Source organism: Danio rerio, chromosome 21, assembly GCF_049306965.1.
Source record: "Danio rerio strain Tuebingen ecotype United States chromosome 21, GRCz12tu, whole genome shotgun sequence".
NCBI classification, from domain to species: domain Eukaryota; kingdom Metazoa; phylum Chordata; class Actinopteri; order Cypriniformes; family Danionidae; genus Danio; species Danio rerio.
Genome location: NC_133196.1, coordinates 22,477,501 through 22,496,264, shown reverse-complemented (window position 1 = coordinate 22,496,264; position 18,764 = coordinate 22,477,501). Strand labels below are relative to the sequence as shown.

Below are 18,764 nucleotides of genomic sequence, written 5' to 3'. Positions count from 1 at the left end.
ACTCCAGTTTTGCTAAACTGACGTGGAATTTCCACTTTGAAGGACTTATTTGTTGCATCTTCAGGGTCGAACATCCACTGCCAAATCATCCTTCACCTACGCACGACTGGGAGATCGGACTAGACACAGAGCGATGGGGGGAAAAAACAACATGCAGCGAAAGAAAAACACATCGCAGTCAAATCCAACAGTCAAGCAACCACAGAGGGTTACCAGAAAACAACAAGGAGAAGGAGTTCTCTACCTGTAGTTTTGTAACATTTTTAACTGAAGAAAAAAAAAACGTATTACTAGTATAGGGCATGAACTTTTTGTACAAAATGTGAAGAAAAACACCAACAAAAAAAGCAACAAAAGTGCTTCCTGTCAACTGTAAACGCATGACTGACTGCTGGTGCATGACCTATGAGCTGTCATTATCTAAAAAACTGAAGGGGTACAAGGTAAAGGGCCGTTCCATGAGGGGAAACCTTTGGACCTTTTATCCTGACTCATAAAAAAAGAGGTCTCGGAAACAAAACAGCCCAAAAAAAGCAACAGTTCTTTATTTTGTTTAACAGATTGACATTACTCAGCAGCATAGTGGATGCTAAGCCCGTCTCGTCATTTCCCACAGGCCCTTTATCCTGTTATTCAATGTGATATATGCACTCTAATGCTACGTGAATGTGCGTCGGTGTGTGTGCGTGTGTGTTGGTATCTAACGCATGTGTACTTGCTTCTGGCTTGGTACTGAGCTTTTTTTTCTGGATCGGTCAGAGCTCATTTGGTGTTCGCCATGGGAATGACAACAGGGCCCTGTGCTCTCCTGCTCGTGAGCGTCCGCGTGCTTTTATTTCCACTTTGTGAAGCGTATCCGTGTTCCTTTGAACTGTCAGCCATTTTGCTTTTATATCTCTGGTTTTGAATTTAAAGGCCCCCTTCTGTTCAAATCCAAACTGATTTGTTTGTTGGAGGTTGCGTAGCTTTGTATGTACAACACCCAAAATGGAGGGCACATGCTTTATATGTCTGACAGTTCACGACTCTAACCTCCGACCTTCCAGCCATTCATTCATCCACATTTGTAGCTCAGCTGCTCTCCTAAAACCGCCATGCCGGACCGTTTTCCAGAGACTAATGTAGCATTGCATGCTGGTTAACACTGCTTTTCATGCTGTTCTCTTGGGCCCACACTGGGCCCAGACGTTTATTTATTATTTTATATTATTACTCAAGCTGTGCTGGTGAAAAAAACATGATTGTAGCGGTGACTTGTGGGGCTTGGGGACTATCTCTGAGTAACTGCCTTTGTAATGTTTGGGATTTCAGCTGGAGTTATGCGTAGTAAGTATTTTGATGATGCTCTTCGTTTATTCTCTTTTTCTTTTTCGTTTAGATGTACAGTTAAAAAAGACAGATAAATATACAGACAGCACTGTGAAAGTCCACCTTAAAATTGACCCCTGAACTGTGAACTCACAACTGTCTGTCTTACTTTTTGGCTTCTAATGTCTCACTTTTACCAGTACCAACACATACCAACAAGGTAACTATGGAAAGCTTAAAGTGTTTTATTGCAATTTCATTCCCAATTAACATCATTCGCATGCGTTTCTTTCACCGTTACCGTTTTTATTTTCACTATGAAAGAGCCCAAACATACACAAAAACTCTTGAAGTATAGTCTACCAAAGCAATAATATCAAACGTGCTGCAACAGTTGGAATACTGCGTTGTTGTCGGTATGTGTGCGCGTGTTTTTCCGTCTACGAGCGTTTGTGTGTTCAGTATATACTGTATTAACCCGTCATTTTAGTAGCATTTGTAAGACGTATACGATTCAAGAGGTATAACAGCATGCATGAGTATCTCACACCGTATGCAATTACATGATCTACATGCCAACTTGAGTTCACTGAACAGTAGCTGTTTCACTTTAATGGACAAGGTTTCTTTGAACAGCATAATGATATCAGGTACGGTGCTCAGCATTTAATCTCAGCACAGTAGCTTACATAGTCATGAGCACACCGTGATATACTGGCTCACGCATTCGTGTAGTTTAAGTTGAGGGATGTCAATGAATGAATGACTCTGTGAATGACTGACTTTGTGAATGACTGAATAAACCTGTCCTCCAGATGAAAAATATTTAAGGAATGCATGGACAATTGGACGAGTGACAATGATTGTACTTTCGTATTTAAAAAAGAAACGTTTAATCAGAACCTAGTGTTTTTGTTTAGTTAATTAAATGGTGTGCTTTGTGAGACTGCACACGTCCCTTCTCACCAACACATTAAAACCCTCATTCTGCCTCACTGTATATTGTTTTTTACAGTTCACTCAGGTTTGGGTTGACGGATGATTTCTCTTCCATGATTCTAGTTAATGCATACTTAGCAGTCAATTCGGTGTCCATTCAAAGGAGTCTAAAGCCTAAAGTATACTTTGTTTTTTGTATGCGTACATTATTGTATGTACAAAATTAAACGCACAGCCTATAAAGGGCCCATGCATTATTTTAGCTTTTAGAGGAATTCTCATGTGGCCTCCCGGTCGGGTCAAAGTATACTCCATAGTGTTTGCAATCACAGGCACTTAACATATGCATATTAGAAAGGCCCAATCCTAAATGGCACACTTTTATGTGCACTTGTGGTTTGGCAGACTTACTGTACAACAGCCATTATGTGTGTATGCATGACATTCTCAAGACTATAGATTCTCATTCATTATCTTAGCTTTTAGAAGGATGCATGTATACCGGTACATCCCCTTTGTGAACACTATGCATCCTCAATGTACACTCTTACTTAGACCAGGGTTGCCCAAACTCAGTCCTGGAGGGCAGGTGTCCTGTAAATTTTAGCTCCAACTTGCCTCAAAATACCTGCACGGGTGTTTCCAGAAAGCCCAGTAAGAGCTTGATTAGCTTGCCCAGGTGTGTCTGGTAGGGGTTGGAACTGAACATTGCATACTACAGTGACCTAGACCATACTAAGACCCAATCTTTAATGTGCATTTGTGCAAACACTGGAATATTGGGTTCATAGGTCTGCCAATGTTCATCATTTTACTCTTCAGAAGTGTGCTCCTTTGTAGCCACCCTTGATGCACATTATCGCCAAGACTATATTTCAACCAACATTCTCAACTTTCAGAAGTATGCTTGCATATGTCCCCTTTGTGGACACTATGCACCCTCAATGTACACTTTTACCTAGACCATACTAAGACTCAATCCCTAATGTGCACTTGTGCAGATTCTTGTCTGTTGGGACCATAATTCTGTCCTGTTCATCATTTTACCCTTCAGAAGTGTGCTTATTAGTCCTTTGTGGTCACCCTTGATGCGCAATTCCACCAAGGCCAAATTTCTACCCAACATTCAAAACTGCATTATGTCCAAGGTATTGTGTACTGAGAGGAAACCCACAAGGGTTTAATGTGCCCTTTGGGACATGGTCTAAGTATACTTCATAGGATTTTGTGCATGTTCACAGGCACTTAAAACGTGCTCTAGAAAGGCCTGATCCCAAATGGCACTGTTCAGGTGCACTTGTACTCTTGCACACTTGGAAGACCATAGCGTTATTTTAACCTTCAGATAAGTGTACTTGTGGATTAGCGAACTTACTATGTGCATGTGTCTGTTGAGTCCACAAGACCATAGTTTGTCACATTAGTAGTTTTAACTTTCAAGAGGATGTTTGCATACGTCGCCTTTGTGGCCACTATGCACCCTCAATGTATACTTTTACCTAGACCAGACTAAGACCCAATCCGTAATGTGCACTTGTGCAAACACTGGTCTATTGGGTTTATAAGTCTGTTCTGTTCATCATTTTAATCTTCAGAAGTGTGCTTGTTAGTCCTTTGTGGCCATCCTTGATGCGCATTTTGCCAAGGCCACATTATGTCCAAAGTAGTGTGTGCTGAGAGGAAAACCACAAGGGTTTAATGTGCCATTTGATATATGGCCTAAGTATGCTCCATAGGATATTGTGCATGTTCACAGGCACTTAAACATGTGCTCTAGAGAGGCCTGATCCCAAATGCCAGTCTTCATGTGCACTTGCACTCTTGGAAGACTATATCATTATGTTTACCTTCAGATAATTGGACTTGACTAGCAAACTTACAGTGGCTTCCATGAGCATGTGTGTATAGTTTTAACTTTCAGAAGAATGCTTTGTGGCCACCATCAATGTACACTTTTACCAAAACCACACTGAGACACGTTCCTAAATGGCACACCTGATGTGCAATTGCCGGCTAGCAAACTTAAAATGGCTGCCACATTGACGCATTAGTTAAGTCATGGTCCTAAAGGGTCAGTGTCCTGCACAGTTTAGCTCCAACTTCCTTTAACACATGTGCCTGGAAGGTTCTTGTACAGTGTTTCTCAACCACGTTCCTAGAAGACCACCAGCTCTGCATATTTTCCATTTTTCAGATCGTCAGCTCATCAGCAGAGACTGAAAGACCTGTATTGGGTGTGACAGGCAAAGAAGACATTCAAAACATGTAGTGTTGGTGGTCCTCCAGGAACTTGGTTGAGAAACGTACACCTTGAAAGAGCTTAATTTGCTGGTTCAGGTGTGTTTAATTGGGGTGGTACTAAAATAAGCAGGACATCGGCCCTCTATGACAGAGTATGGACACCTTTGGGTTAAGTCCACAAAATTAGCCCTTGAAGCACACTTCTCCAAGTTTCTACTGCAATAATCTCAAACTCAATTGCTGGAGGGCCGCAGCTTTGCATAGTTTACCTCCAACAACCTCCAACTCACACCTGCTTTATAGTCTCTAGTAGTCTTGATCACTTTGATTAGTTGGATCAGCTGTGTTTGATTAGAGTTGGAGCAAAACTGTGCAGAGCTGCAGCCCTCCAGGAATCGAGTTTGAGATCTATGCTCTGCAGAGAAACCTTCTCAATCAAAGCGATTTATATCATGAAAGTTTGGACCTTGAGGATTTAGAATGCAATTTGAGTTTGGGCCAAAGTATACATCAATTGATTATGTGTGTTCACAGAGACTTGATAAATGCGCTCTAGAAAGACCTAAATAGTTGACTTTTTAGTGCCATTTGGGATCGGACCAAATTACTCATCTTTATCCAGTGTCTGTTTTTGTTCTTTCAAAATGTTGCCCGATGAGATTTCCTTTGTACATCTTTAGAGTTGCGGATATATTTTGTTTACCTCACGAATGCATTAATATACCTGGGCATCTGTTGTTTTTGCCATTTACAGTATTTTGTCCCCTCACCAGTTTTGACACCTAGTGGACAATCTAAGTAGTACAACAACTATTCAAAATGCATAAGTGAGCTGGGAGTATGTTGTTTCCAAAATACCATACATGCATTCTTTGCCCATAATGAAACGTGCTTCACAACACACTATGCATACTGTAGTGTACCTGTAAAAAGTGAAGTATACTTTGGGCTTAAGGAACGTCGGGGTGTTGGGAAGTGGGGAAGGGAAGTGACCTCAGCATGAAGAACATGCCATGGATACATGTTCGATATATTATCGCTGCTGTAATTGTTGAATAAGACACACATTTCCTGAAAACAAAGGGGGAAAGGAAGAGATTTATTTATTTGTATTATTATTGTTTGGTTAAAGGATCGAAACGGTTTAACATTGCAATCATTATGTATTAAAAGAAGAGTTTATGTACAATGTTTAACTGTTGCAAAAATCTAGACTTCACCTATACTCCTTTAGAATGGATTAATGACAATATAAACGCAATATCATATTACTCTGTACTAAGGAATGCAACTGCGCACATGCACAGAAAAAAAAGATGTTTTTAATAAAGAATATATGTATAAATATATGACAAACTATATTTAATTAGAATGCTATGCACCCTTATTAGAGTTGTTATGGATGTACTTTAAGTATATTAGTTAGATTCCAGTAATACGAACATACCCATGTCATGGGGAATGTAAAGGCTTTGTAGCTATTTCAACATGTTTTCGTTTCTTTTGTTTTTTATTGTAACGGAAAAAGGAAACACGGACATTGAATATGTATACAAGCCTTTTATTCAGATTCATTCTGATATGAAGATATGTATAGACCATTTACCCTGCACACCAGCTCAGACCATTTACAAAAGTTAATAAAGAAAGATGTGACATATTGTGACACTGTGTGCGTGTGTAAGAAAATGTGCGATTTATGCATTTATAAATCTAGCATTGACTTCAGAGGGAATGAATGGGCATTACAGAATTGCTTTAAGATCATTTCGCGCTCCTACTGCTGAATATTCACCGCAGCTGAAATATATATGCGTTTATGTAAATATTGAGACACCACATGATGATTCTCCGTTTTTCGTATTTATGATTTACACTCACTGGCCACTTTAATACGCACACCTTATTAGTACCGGGTTAGACCCACTTTTGCCTTCAGAACTCCCTTAATGCTTCGTGGCACTGCTACAAGGCAGGATGGATCCATGCTTTCATGTTGACGCCAAATTCTGACCCTACCATCTGAATGTTGCAGCAGAAACAAAAACTCATCAGGCCAGGCAACGTTTTTCCAATCTTCTATCGTCCAATTTTGGTGAGCCTGTGGGAATCGTAGCCTCAGTTTCCTGTTCTTAGCTGACAGGAGTGGCACTTGGTGTTGTCTTCTGCTGCTGTAGCCCATCCGCTTCAAGGTTGGAGGTGTTGTTCGTTCAGAGATGGTCTTCTGCACACTTCATTTGTATTGAGCGCTTATTTCAGTTACTCTTGCATTTCTATCAGCTCAAGAGTCTGGCCATTCTCCTCTGACCTCTAGCATCAACAAGGCATTTGCACTTCTGCCGCTCACTGGATATTTTCTTATTTTCAGACCATCCTCTGTAAACCCTAGAGATGGCTGTGCGTGAAAATCCCAGTAGATCAGCAGTTTCTGAAATACTCAGACCAGCCTGGCACCAACAACTATTCCATGTTCAGAGTCACTTAAATCACCTTTCTTCTTCATTCTGATGCTCGGTTTGAACAGCAGATCACCTTGACCATCTCTACATGCCCAATTGCATTAAGTTGCTGCCTTGTGATTGGCTGATTATAGTTTTGCGTTAACAATCAGTTGGACAGGTGTACCTAATAAAGTGGCCGGTGAGTGTATAGTGCACTGAAGTCAAATGTAATTTTTGCATTATTCTGTAAACTACTGATGACATTTCTTCCAAATTCAAAATAAACATCTTGGCATTTAGAGCATTGTTTTATGGCAAAAAAGGTGCCATAATTTTAAACACCACAACACAAATTTGTATCTTCAGAAGAGTTAAGAAATCCGCATTTGTTTGTATAATCCTAATTACAAGTCATGACAAATTAAAGCATTTGTAATTTTAACCAACTTAGAAAAAAACTATAAATAATTTTTTTTTTTTTTTAATTATCGGATCTTTACAGAATAAAACAAATAATAACATACATTTTATTCAAAGCTTTACCTAATGAGTCCAGTACACTGAGAGAAACTGAGAATTGTGGTATCTAAAATATGTTTACGTTTTTATCATTATAATTACATTTCATAAAAATTACATTTTTATATGTTTTAGTAGATGTAATTTGCCATTTTTTCATTAAATATCTATTATGCTTTAGGATGAAACATTAAACAATTTGGGAGATAAATAAAGGCAGACCAGTTTAAAAGAGAAAAAGAAAAAATACTGTAGATATTAATATGTGATTCATTATTAAATGATGAATCAGTGCAGCGGTAACAACTCGTGTAAACATCGGGAAAAAACTACATTTCCCATCTGTGTCTTGCAGTTCCGTTGCTCGCCGGAGGGGGCACCGGTGGCCGAGGTCTCCTTTTTAAATAGCTCTTTCCTGCTCGTGTTTTGTTGAGTGCGTGGTGTGTGTGCATGAGGAGTGAGAAAGAAAACGTGGTCGCGGAGAAGCCTAGCATTTTTAGCTAGTTTGCGAGTGTGAATGAGTGAATGAAGTGCCATACAGGCTCAAATATTTAGTATTATTTATTTTTGTATGTAGTCACGTTTGCCACAAACGGACAAGGTAAACAATTCTACAAAAGTAACTTGATACTGAACCGCTGACAACAGAATACATTTACCTGCTGAAAATTAGAGCTGAATTGTTTTGTTCTTCTGCTTCAAGGTGCAAAGACACTATTTGATCAAGGCAGCTGGCTGAGTTTGTGCTTGCAATAGTGTTGAAAATGTCCATGGGCAGTCAGAAGACCACCAGTCAGGCAATTCCAACCACCAGACGAGTCATACTCAACGATGCGGCCCATCTGCCTCATGATTACTCGACAACACCCGGGGGGACCCTTTTTAGCACGACTCCTGGAGGTAAATGTCACGGGCTTGCTGATGAATCGTTCGGGCGCATTCGCAGCTGTCGCAAGAGCGAGCATTGTTTTTGTTTTGACCGCGACATAGCGATGCATCCCAGAGCTCGTGCACCGCGAGCATTGTCTTTGTGCTTGACAGACTGCGGTGCGCGTGCTCATGACGCTTCAGCCTGCTCGTCTCGTATTGTTTGTGTTTTAACTGCTCGTCAACCGATAGTAAACGCTTGAACGTTATCAATAGGACCAGAACAGCATTGATTTATTGACATGACGGCAGACTATGACATTCTCGCAAAACTGGGCTTCTTACAATTGCAGAAATTACAATGCAAAATTATGAACGTAAACATGTATTGGTTAACATGGTATATTTAAAATGTGTATGTTTCCATTGGAGAGGTTAGGCTCTAAAATAATATATATGTTTTTGGCACTTACTGTTCCACGGGGGACCTTTACGTTCCACAAAAATACTCTAAATCATTTATTTGCATTAGGTTTAAAGACTGCTGACTGAAAGCTTCTCTTAAGAACTTAAAATGTTTATTTTGCGTCGCCACTGTTTTGAAATGTTTAAGGGTGTGAAAGGGGCAGTTTAGCATTTTAAAAATGTAAACTATTGAATTATGACATTGAAATTTAGATTAAACCATCCATAATGGCCTTGATCGACCTTCAAGTAAATTTTTGGAAATTCTGGCATAGTGATTCAGTATTATTTATGCCAATTTGTACTGTATATTCTCCACTATTTAGATGAAATGTTATGTATGCAGACGTCAACGTGCATATGTATTGTGTACACATACATGTATGTGTGTTTATACACATGTATATGCATATATGAACACAGGGTATCCGCGGAGTCTTAAAAAGTTTTAAAAAGTCTTAAAGGTCAAAAACAAAGCTTAAAAACTCCTTAATTCACTGAAATATTGAGTTTTATGTCTTAAATCATTTTAAACAAGTCTTCATTTTTCTCTGTTCAGGTAAAGCTACCCAGTCAGGCTGACAACCATCCAATTGCCAACAATCAAATCAGGGAAAGACAGCTAAAACAATTACAGTTCCTCATAATAATAACAGAGCAATTTATCCCTTTATGTTATCTTCCATTCATACACAAACTATTAACAGAAGCAAGGGCGAGTAGACATAATATTTATCAATAGGCATGAAACTTAAGGTTTTATAACTGAAATGCATTAGGTTAAATAGAAGTTATACTCAATCAATTTGGACCAAAAGCCAACAAATAAATATTTTTGATTATGTAATTCCCTTCACAATAAATATACTTTTAACAATGTTGAACTTGTCATTAAAAAGAAAAAAAAGAAATGTTGTGTTGAAAATAGTCTATACAACTAAAGTTTTCTTGTTTAGACGCATTAAAGTATGTCGCTAAGAAATAATTACATTTATTTTTTTGTGGCAAGCAAAAATAAAATCCATTGGGCCAATGGGGCCAATAGAATTAATCATTAGTGTTTAGCCCTGTATAAATCTAAAATTTCATTCATAATTGTCTTAAAAGGCTCTTAAAAGACTTGTTGAAACCCTGTAACAACATGTATGATTCCTAGGCATAAACTTGAGTGAAACATAATTTATATTTATTTTGTGTAAGCTTCCGATCATGTTTTATTTTAAAATTTAGCAAAAGTATTAATGTAGAGCATTATTTGCATAAAATTCTAAAAAGTGGCATGTTTTATTTACCAGAGTAGCTTGTGGATTTTCTTAGATGCAAGAGATAACTAATAGTCAACAAGAGGACGTGACGCTTCTCGAGGCATGTGACTGTTGGTTTCTCAATAGTCACTGCCACTTCTGCTTTTCTAGCACACGAGGACGGCCGTTCTTATTATTGTCAACAGTGTTTCAGTTACTATTTGTCCCGATGGTCATTTAAACCATGATGATGTAACACTGCGTAGATCACAGGAAACATTAGATGCACAATATAGGCATTAGGGAATGTTTGACTTTTTATTGGTTCTCATGTTTAGTGCTTGTTTTTATTAGTGTGCATGCTTCTCTGCATACACTTATGAGTTCTATCTGCAGGCTGCTTTTGGCATTGAAATGCACTCGATAGCTTTACCTCATAGAGTGAAATTAGTTCAAGGATGTTTGTGTGTGTGTGAAGGTTCACTGGAGGTTCAACGGGGCTGATAGGAGCCGAGCTGATAATGTGTTCTTGTTCTCACTATTTCAGTCTGTTGCCTTGTTTTTTTTTCTTTCTTAACACTGTTCTGATAAGGAAATGAAAAATGTATATGAAAGAATAGTTTGTCAAACATTGACACTTTAAAAGTCTCCACGCTTAATGATGCAATGCAGCGCTGTAATGGTGAAAAGCGCACCGTCATATGGACATGTTTAGACATGTTGGGATCAAACTCGTAACACTTAACATGGCACAGCCCGAACACACCTGGCTGTTTTCACAGGCTTGTCAGTCAGCTTAGCATTTGTACCCTGATATAGGACCATTGTTTCCTCTTTATAGGCACCCGGATCATCTATGACCGAAAGTTCCTGCTGGACTGTCGCAGCTCTCCATTGGCCCGCACACCGCCCTGCTGCCTGCCTGACATTCCTGGGGTGACCAGTCCTCCTTCAGTCACCGTAAATAATGAAAAGGCCTACCCTAAACCCACTGTCAATAATAACAGCATCAGCCCCCCGGTGGACAAGAGCACAGGTAAATGTCCATTATCACATGTGCTAAAACTAAATCTGTTTTTTCATCTTGTATTAAATGTGCACCAAGCAATATCTGAAAAACAATTTGACCACACTGAGTCATTAAACAGACTTGCAACCAGTCAGCATTAATGGGTATGTCTAGAAACTAATGGAGATGGTTATGGGTGTGTTTTTTATTTATTTATTTATTTTTGGTCTGTTATTTTTGCAAAATTCATTGCTTTTTTGCAAAATTCATTGCTTGCCAAAGTTTGCTTGTTGCACCTTAAATTAACGTTTAGTGATCTCATCACAAGTTGTCAGCCCAGATGCATAACCATTTCCAACTAGTATTAACATGTACAAATGTTGAATGTCTTGTGACCATCTGTGTTCAGATTTCATTGAGATCATTTCATTTTTTTAGCATGTTCTACATCACAAGATTGCTCCGTTTAGTATATAAATGTTACTGAATGAAGGAACCCACGTTAGGCAGCTTATTACTATTATTAGGCCTGGGAAAATAAATTGATGCATTGGGAAAGAAGACTTTTTTTTATCAGTTGGAATCTGAGCTTATTTTTTTACCACCCAGATGTTCATATATGTCGTCTGCCAGTCTTCACACAAACCACTTGAACGTTAATTGAACATTAAAAAAGTTAATCATTAAAATGAAAATGTATTAGCACATTTGAGCACTTGCAGTACATGACACATGCTCTTCACACTCACAAAGGGTGTACTCACACTAGGCTATCTGAACTGTGCCCAGGTACCTTTGACCCCCATTTTGACCCCAGTTTCATTTAACAAGTGTGAGTACACTTAATCGAGACCAGGCACAGTTCAGTTGGCTGGACTGGTAGGAAGAAGGGGTTTGCCAGAGTGCGGTTCGGTTGGGCTTTGGCTTGGTACGCTTGTTGTGTGAGTGCAAAATGCACCCTCAGCACAAAACTGAAGATGCAACATCACTTTTAAGGAACTGTTTAATATACTTTTTAATAATCATTCATTTTTAATGGTTCAAGACAACTGTGCCTAGTGTGAGTACACCCTAATGCTGCTTTCACACCAGACGCAGATGGAGCGTCAAGTGTGAGAGATTTACATGTTAAGTCAATACATGGACGTGAATAGAAAGTGCTCTAGTAAGGCAGCAGAAATGACACGGCCCGAGTTGAGCGTTTAACGTATGTATTTCATGAATCGCTTGAGTTGTAAAATCTGAACTTTAGTAAACATTCGCGCTGCTTTAAATAATCATAAGCTTGCTCTTGTAGGTGCATGAATATGACGTAGTGCCAGTTGTTTGTGTCCCGAGAGGAAATCCTCTTGCCAACACCGGACAGCAGTTCATCAAACTGGGCTCAGTTCAGTCTGAAGCGACGCTGAAAGCTTTCAAAATCCAAATATAGTTTCTAGAGGAGTTGATGAACTCACAGAGCTGGGTGCAACTCTGAAAGGGTCTAGTGAACTCAGACGCTACACCAAAAGAATCTACCCTGTTTTTTAGCCTTCCTAAAACACATGAAGCACAGCTACTATCTCGATAAAATCCATGTTAACCATTTAGCAATGAAACTAGTCACTGTGCGTGTGGACAGAAGCCCCTGCCCATGAAGCGAATCTGCATATATTGTGTAGCGAATTTGACGCGCAAATAATGCTAGTAATCTCAAAATATTCACGCATGTGAATACTCAATGTTTGTGTATGTTGCTTCTGGTGTGAGCACAGCATAAGGGTGGATGATTAAAAAAAAATAGCCTGGTGTGCCATCTGCTGTTAAAAAGCTAAGCTCAGAATCGATCTCAGAGAGAATCTCAATGCATTTAAAAAATTAATCGTTCCAGCCCTATGGATCGTTGTGATCAGCTTTTTGAATGCATACAGTCTACATGTTCTAGTTCAGTGGTAACAATAGCATTAAATCTCACTTATGAAACAAAAAGTTTTTTTTTTTTTTTAATGGGGATGGAACGTTTTATATACTTCCCATAAAACGAGTAGTCTAGTCTCTAGACTCTTGTGAGGAACAACATAAATATTAGAGGGATTAGTTTTGTGGATGCTAACTACGAATTCAGTCTAAATTATTTGTTTTGGTTTATCTTGGTTGCACATGTAAGAATCAATGTAAAATTATATTTGAATACCTTGCTTTGCACTTTCTTAATAGTTCAGTAAAGATTCTAACTTGGGTCAGTAGGCAGAGAGTAAGTGGTTTTTTGTGTAGTTGTTTGAACTCATTTCTCCACATCAGTCTTTATACAATAAATGCATCTGCTTGAATGCAGTTTCTGCCAACTTCAGAAGTGCTCAAAGGTGGTCAAACCCCATTTACACCTGCGTGTATCATGATCCACTTATGATTGGATTGAAGAAAATGCATCTTAATACCCAGGTGTAAATTGAGCCTAAATGTTGTGGTTTTTGAATCATTAGACTAAAGTTTGGAAAAGATGTTTCTATTGGTGTTTTAGTCGAGTATCATACAGTACATCAGGCTTTTATGACTTGATTACTATGGGGTATGAAGCTTAACTCAGAAGCCCAAACAGAGCAAAAATACTGAATTTTATGTAGTTGTGAATGTTTATGGCTAAAATGTAACATGAGATAAAATTCAGATTTATTATGATTTATTGTGAGATGATATTCAAGTGATATTATTTGTTTGCCATGCAGTTCAATACAGTTATGACTGAGGTGAGTGTGTGTGTGTGTGTGTGTTTGTGTGTGTGTGTGTGTGTGTGTGTGTGTGTGTGTGTGTGTGTGTGTGTGTGTGTGTATATAAAGATAGATGTAAACTTTTCTCAAATACCTCATGTATTATGCATGTTTGGTACAAATTTTTTAAATTATGTAATTTGCAGATAGTTACTAAAGTCCAGTAAATGTTCATCTTTAAATATTACTCTTTAAGTTAATCTTGCTTATGACTTTAGACAAATTAGACAAGTAAATTATAATTACACAAATTACAGCAAAGAATGAGTCACTTGACAATTATTTAAAAAATCTTTTGTGTGGTTAATAAATCAGTTGACAAAAGACAGATTATATCATTTGTAAGTCATGAACAATGGGTTTGGCAGCTCAGTTTTGATCATGTTGATCATTTAAAGGCTTTAGACATTAGGCATAGGCCAGTTTAAGACTCTGACTTGTATGATAACCTTGGAAACAAATATCACGATTTCACGGTTTTGTGATTACTGCTGTAAAATATATTCTTTTTAAATGTCTGGGTAAAAAACAAAAACTTTTTTTTTCCTCTTTGAACACAAAATATTTTATTTAGAGAAGCATTTATAATATTTTGGAGCAGTAAATATGTCGGGCTAAATTATTCAAATTAATCAGGACTTCTGCTGTCTATTTGTTTCAAAAATGGCCACTTTGGATATTTTTTCTGCTGGAGATATTGTTGTCATAAAAAATTAAATTAAAAAATCTTTGGAACAGTGTAAACAGAATTTTGCCGGTTTTGAAACCTTGACTTTTCCATACTGATGTATAACTTAAACTTTTATCGTCCCATACCTATTAGACATTTTCTGTTAATCATTAAAGGGTTAATATACTCAACAAATATATATTTTGTTCTGTGATTTTAAAGGGGAGGATGCCCAGTTTGAAATGGACATCTAACTACAGTAGAGGAACTGCTACACGAAGGAGACGACGACTGTAATGAATATTACTGTGATGATAAAGATGATTACTGTTCCCAGAGAGGATAAATGCACAGAAGACTTCTCCTTCCATGTCATCTGTCTTGTTTTTTTTTCTTGTTTTTTTTTTTTTTGTCATTCATTTACTGTTCAAATGATATTTTCCTTTCCTGTACTGATGCTGTCGCTCAAGACGCGCACAAAGCCATTTCTTTTGATTCTCGACATCAGCTAACACTGTTGTGCCTGAAAGAGCCACTATTTCAGATAGTGCATCCTGAGCACATCGATGCAGCTCTACTTCTGCCTAAGACATGGGGGACGTTTTCACAGGCCGCCATGCCACACTTTGTTTGATACAGATTTGTTTGTGTAGTTTTTCAGAATGGTCAGTAGAGGGAGCAACAGTTCTTTTCTTAGTGGTTTTCTCATGCAGAATCATGTGGGGGAAATCCAACTCCTGAAGATTTAACATGCCATGACACTGAATTTGACCACTTTCCATTAGGTGTTGATACTTTTTGTAATGGTAAAATCTAATCTTTTGTTTATCCTGAATACTCGATTCACCTAAAGTGTCATTCAACAGAATGTAAAATGCCTTTTTTTGGCTGTGAAGTTCTCTAAACTGCCCTGTTATTCCTGAAGAGACATTTAAGCATTAAAAAAACATCAGAGAATTGACAAGTGTCTTCCTTATTCATTCACTCCCTCGTGTTTTCAAAGCAAAAACAGACAACACACAAGATTAAACATTATGAAAACATTTTATTACATTTGGTAATTTACATACTCTACTATTTACAGATAAGGCAAACACGCAAAGCTTTCAATAATAGCATCAAGTTATCCAGGTGCCTCAGTGCAGGAAACCATAATAATTTCAAGTGGGAATAATTGACAGCAGTTTTTCTTAAATACATATTTTTGGGGTCAAGGAGCATATCCAAAGTGCTAGAGTTGAGTTCCTTTGGGGTTTGAAGAATCAGTGGCAGCCGCATTCTGCAACAACCATGCCTTCATGGTGTCTCATGACCATCTTGCCATTCTCATAGTAGAGCATGGAGAGTGGAGCCAGACGGGTGGGTACGCAGGACAAGCATGGGACGCGATCTGGGTGGTGCAGCTTCAAAAGACTCTGCAAATGGGAAAACAACAAACATTAGAGTCAGTCTGGCAGGAGGAAAACGGAATCATCAAAGATCTGAGAGATTCTTACCTGCATGTATGCATGGTTTGTTGGAGTGAAGGTTTCATCTACTGGTGTGGGACAACTGCCTTCACACCGATAAGCGTTGTAACGCTTTGGATAAACAATCCAGTCGCTCCAACCAATCTGATCAAAGTCCACCCACATATCCACCTTCTTGCAGAGAGGTTTCTTCTCTCCACCTTCATGGGAAACACCAGGAATCATCCCTGCTGCTGCATCGCGCACCCTATCATCAGTTCTGTGGTTCCTTCTGTGGCGCCGAGGCACAGGTTCACTTCCACCACCAGCCCGATCCAGAGCTACATACTTGGAGTGCTCGGCAGTCCGGATGAGAGTGGACGTCTTTGCCCGGTTCTGCTTGGAGTAAACCACCATCATCACTCGGTTCGCTGTAGGATGATGAACGCTCTTGTGTCCCTCAGCCATTGGCGGCATCTGTGTGGGTTCCTCAAACGGCACACGCTCACTCTGGTGCAACCAGTACTTGAGGAGCGCAGTGATGTTGAAGATCCTCCAAGAGGAGCGGAAGGTTGAGTTAATCGGGTTGGCGTTCAAGGTTCCCAGGTGGACCCGGACTTCTTCGCAGGGGCTTCTCTCACACTCCGGTGTAGATGCGTGATAAATATCCACCTCCAACTCAGACCTGAGATGCGGAAGCCGAATGCGAAGTTCAGCTCGCTGGACGTCATCGCTTGCTGATATGGAGGACATGTCAAATGTCACTGCGAATTTGTCACCAACCTGATGACAACCTGAATAAAAAATATTTAAGAAAAAAGTGTTTAGGGCAGACAGGTAAACAGTCTAGAAAAGATAAGTGATGTGTGGTGCTTAATTATCTTTAAAGGATGTCTTCACACATGGCCACGTTCGGGACAAGCAATTAATAAAGTAGAACATTCTTATTGTCTAAATGTGTATTGATGCCCAGGCCACTTTAAAACAGACGTCTTAAAGGTAATACACACACACTAATAAGCATAATACATGACTTGGCTAATAGACCAGAACCAGCTAAACTACAAATAATGCTCACTAAGGGTCTTGTATCAACCCGAAAGAGATTTGTTTTTTAGATAATGACTGGCGGCAAGGTTTGTTTATTGGCTTATAACACGGTTACCAGTAGGCTAATCTAGCTAAACAAATCAAGGCTACAGCGTCTAGGCCTATTGGTTTGAACTTAAATTATTTGCTTGAATGTAGATACATTTACTTGTGAAGTACACGCGATCTACGTTAATTAATTCATAAAGCCTACTTCACGATGAGGTAAACTGAAGTTGTTTACATTTAGCCTACTATGAGGAGAAAAACAATATATTCAATCTATGTAAATAAAAAAATATGAAAATTATTAATAAAAAAATCAATTGTACTTACTTTTAGCGACGAGGCTCAAGACGGAGTCAGACTCGTAAAGAGTTGGATTCTCATGGCTGAAGTGTTTTTCGTCTCCAGTCAGAAGTGTCCGGTAGAGGTGCATCATATACAGCGGATATCTGGTCAGATGTCGGCCGTGACCTGCCCGACCTCCGCCGTTTCTGCCAGCTGCTCGCATTTTATTCCTGAGGGTCTCTTGAAATCCAGCAAGGTTTCCCGTGCAGCTCACCAGGCCGACCGCGAGGGCCAAAACTACGCTCAGGAGCCCGCAGGAAAACATGTCAAATCAAGGTAATAATCCACACGCAGTTATTGAAATAAAGTCTCTGAGCTCTTTCTCTTACACCGTCCTCTGGAAAGTGAATGTCATGAGTGCTGGCCGGTCATCTAAGTTCACTTATAGAAACTTGCAGTCTTTTGATGGTCAGTGAGGTCGTTTTGGGTCTTTGAAGTGGCCCCTGTGATCCATAAAGGCATACATGTTGGTGGGCCGTCGTGTATCGAAACCAGCGTTCTTTTGTGCGTCAGGAGGTGTGAAAACACTAATTCTTCTCCTCGAGCGCTGTGTATTGGAGTTTCTTTTGTAAGTGTACCTAAACAATAATATTAGTGGACTACATTTGTTCATCAATGTCACTTTGATTAAACGGAGAAAAACACCCCTGAATGCTGGGTTATTTCTTAGTTTGAATGAAAATAGAGGAAGTCAGTGCGTTTCTGGCTGTTCATCATATCTGGAGAATGCAAACGAGTTATAAGTATGGCATTGGAAATATCCAGGTTTGTAACAGAATATTTGTTTCGCCTCATTGTTTGCTTGATTTTACTGATTATAGCATAAAAATTCTCAAATATGTTTGGTAGACTCCAGGAATAAAATCTTTGGGGAAAATGAAGAGAACGCATGGCAGTTTAAAGTTTTTTCTATTTATGGTTAGGCACTATGTTTGAGTAAAATGCTATCAATGACATTTCTTTCAAAATAAAAACAAAAAAATTTGCATATTAAGACGTTTTGTTGCATATAATTGTGTGTGTGTATATATCACACAATACCAATCTTTTTTCAGATTTATTTGAGGACAAATATTTTGTTGATTAAACACTGATCTTTCTGTATGCAAGTTCTTATATTTTATCTACCAGTTCATTGCAATGATATATAGGCTAGTTTATTCAATTATACTTGTGTTTTCAGACAAGCTTTTATTTATATTCATCATTGGCCATTCTTAACAAATTCCTGACAAATGCAAAATGAAAAGCATTACATGCAGACTAAAAATATTTCATTTGAACCTATAACATATTTTAGAAATGGTTCGCATGATAGAATCATCAATATTATTTCTTAAAATGAACCGATTTTCTTTCTTTTTGTGGACTGGAGAAATTAAGTTGTAACCTAATAAGAATTAGAGAAACATTTCAGTACTAAATA

The 18,764-nt window shown here is 38.6% G+C and overlaps 3 protein-coding genes across 52 annotated transcripts in view; 2 read left to right on the top strand and 1 right to left on the bottom strand.

Annotated features, from left to right (window-relative positions):
• ank1b (ankyrin 1, erythrocytic b) overlaps positions 1-6,154 on the top strand; it is a 129,145-nt gene extending 122,991 nt beyond the window's left edge. For 32 of the 50 annotated variants that reach the window (XM_073935275.1, XM_073935274.1, XM_073935266.1 and 29 more), the window contains one exon: positions 65-6,154. The gene's annotated coding sequence lies outside the window, so the exon portion shown is untranslated. The remainder of the gene's footprint in view (positions 1-64) is intronic. The other 18 variants (XR_012396747.1, XR_012396746.1, XR_012396744.1 and 15 more) reach the window with 2 other exon arrangements.
• A 1,738-nt stretch (positions 6,155-7,892) lies between these two features.
• eif4ebp1 (eukaryotic translation initiation factor 4E binding protein 1) lies at positions 7,893-15,407 on the top strand. The gene is given in 4 exon segments (NM_199645.1): positions 7,893-8,049; positions 8,152-8,348; positions 10,866-11,060; positions 14,673-15,407. Coding segments are annotated over 3 exon segments (363 nt in total). The 5' UTR covers positions 7,893-8,049; positions 8,152-8,212; the 3' UTR covers positions 14,705-15,407.
• A 68-nt stretch (positions 15,408-15,475) lies between these two features.
• ndr1 (nodal-related 1) lies at positions 15,476-17,646 on the bottom strand. The gene is given in 3 exon segments (NM_130966.2): positions 15,476-15,865; positions 15,947-16,692; positions 17,324-17,646. Coding segments are annotated over 3 exon segments (1,179 nt in total). The 5' UTR covers positions 17,604-17,646; the 3' UTR covers positions 15,476-15,712.
• Between the last annotated feature and the right edge of the window lie 1,118 nt (positions 17,647-18,764).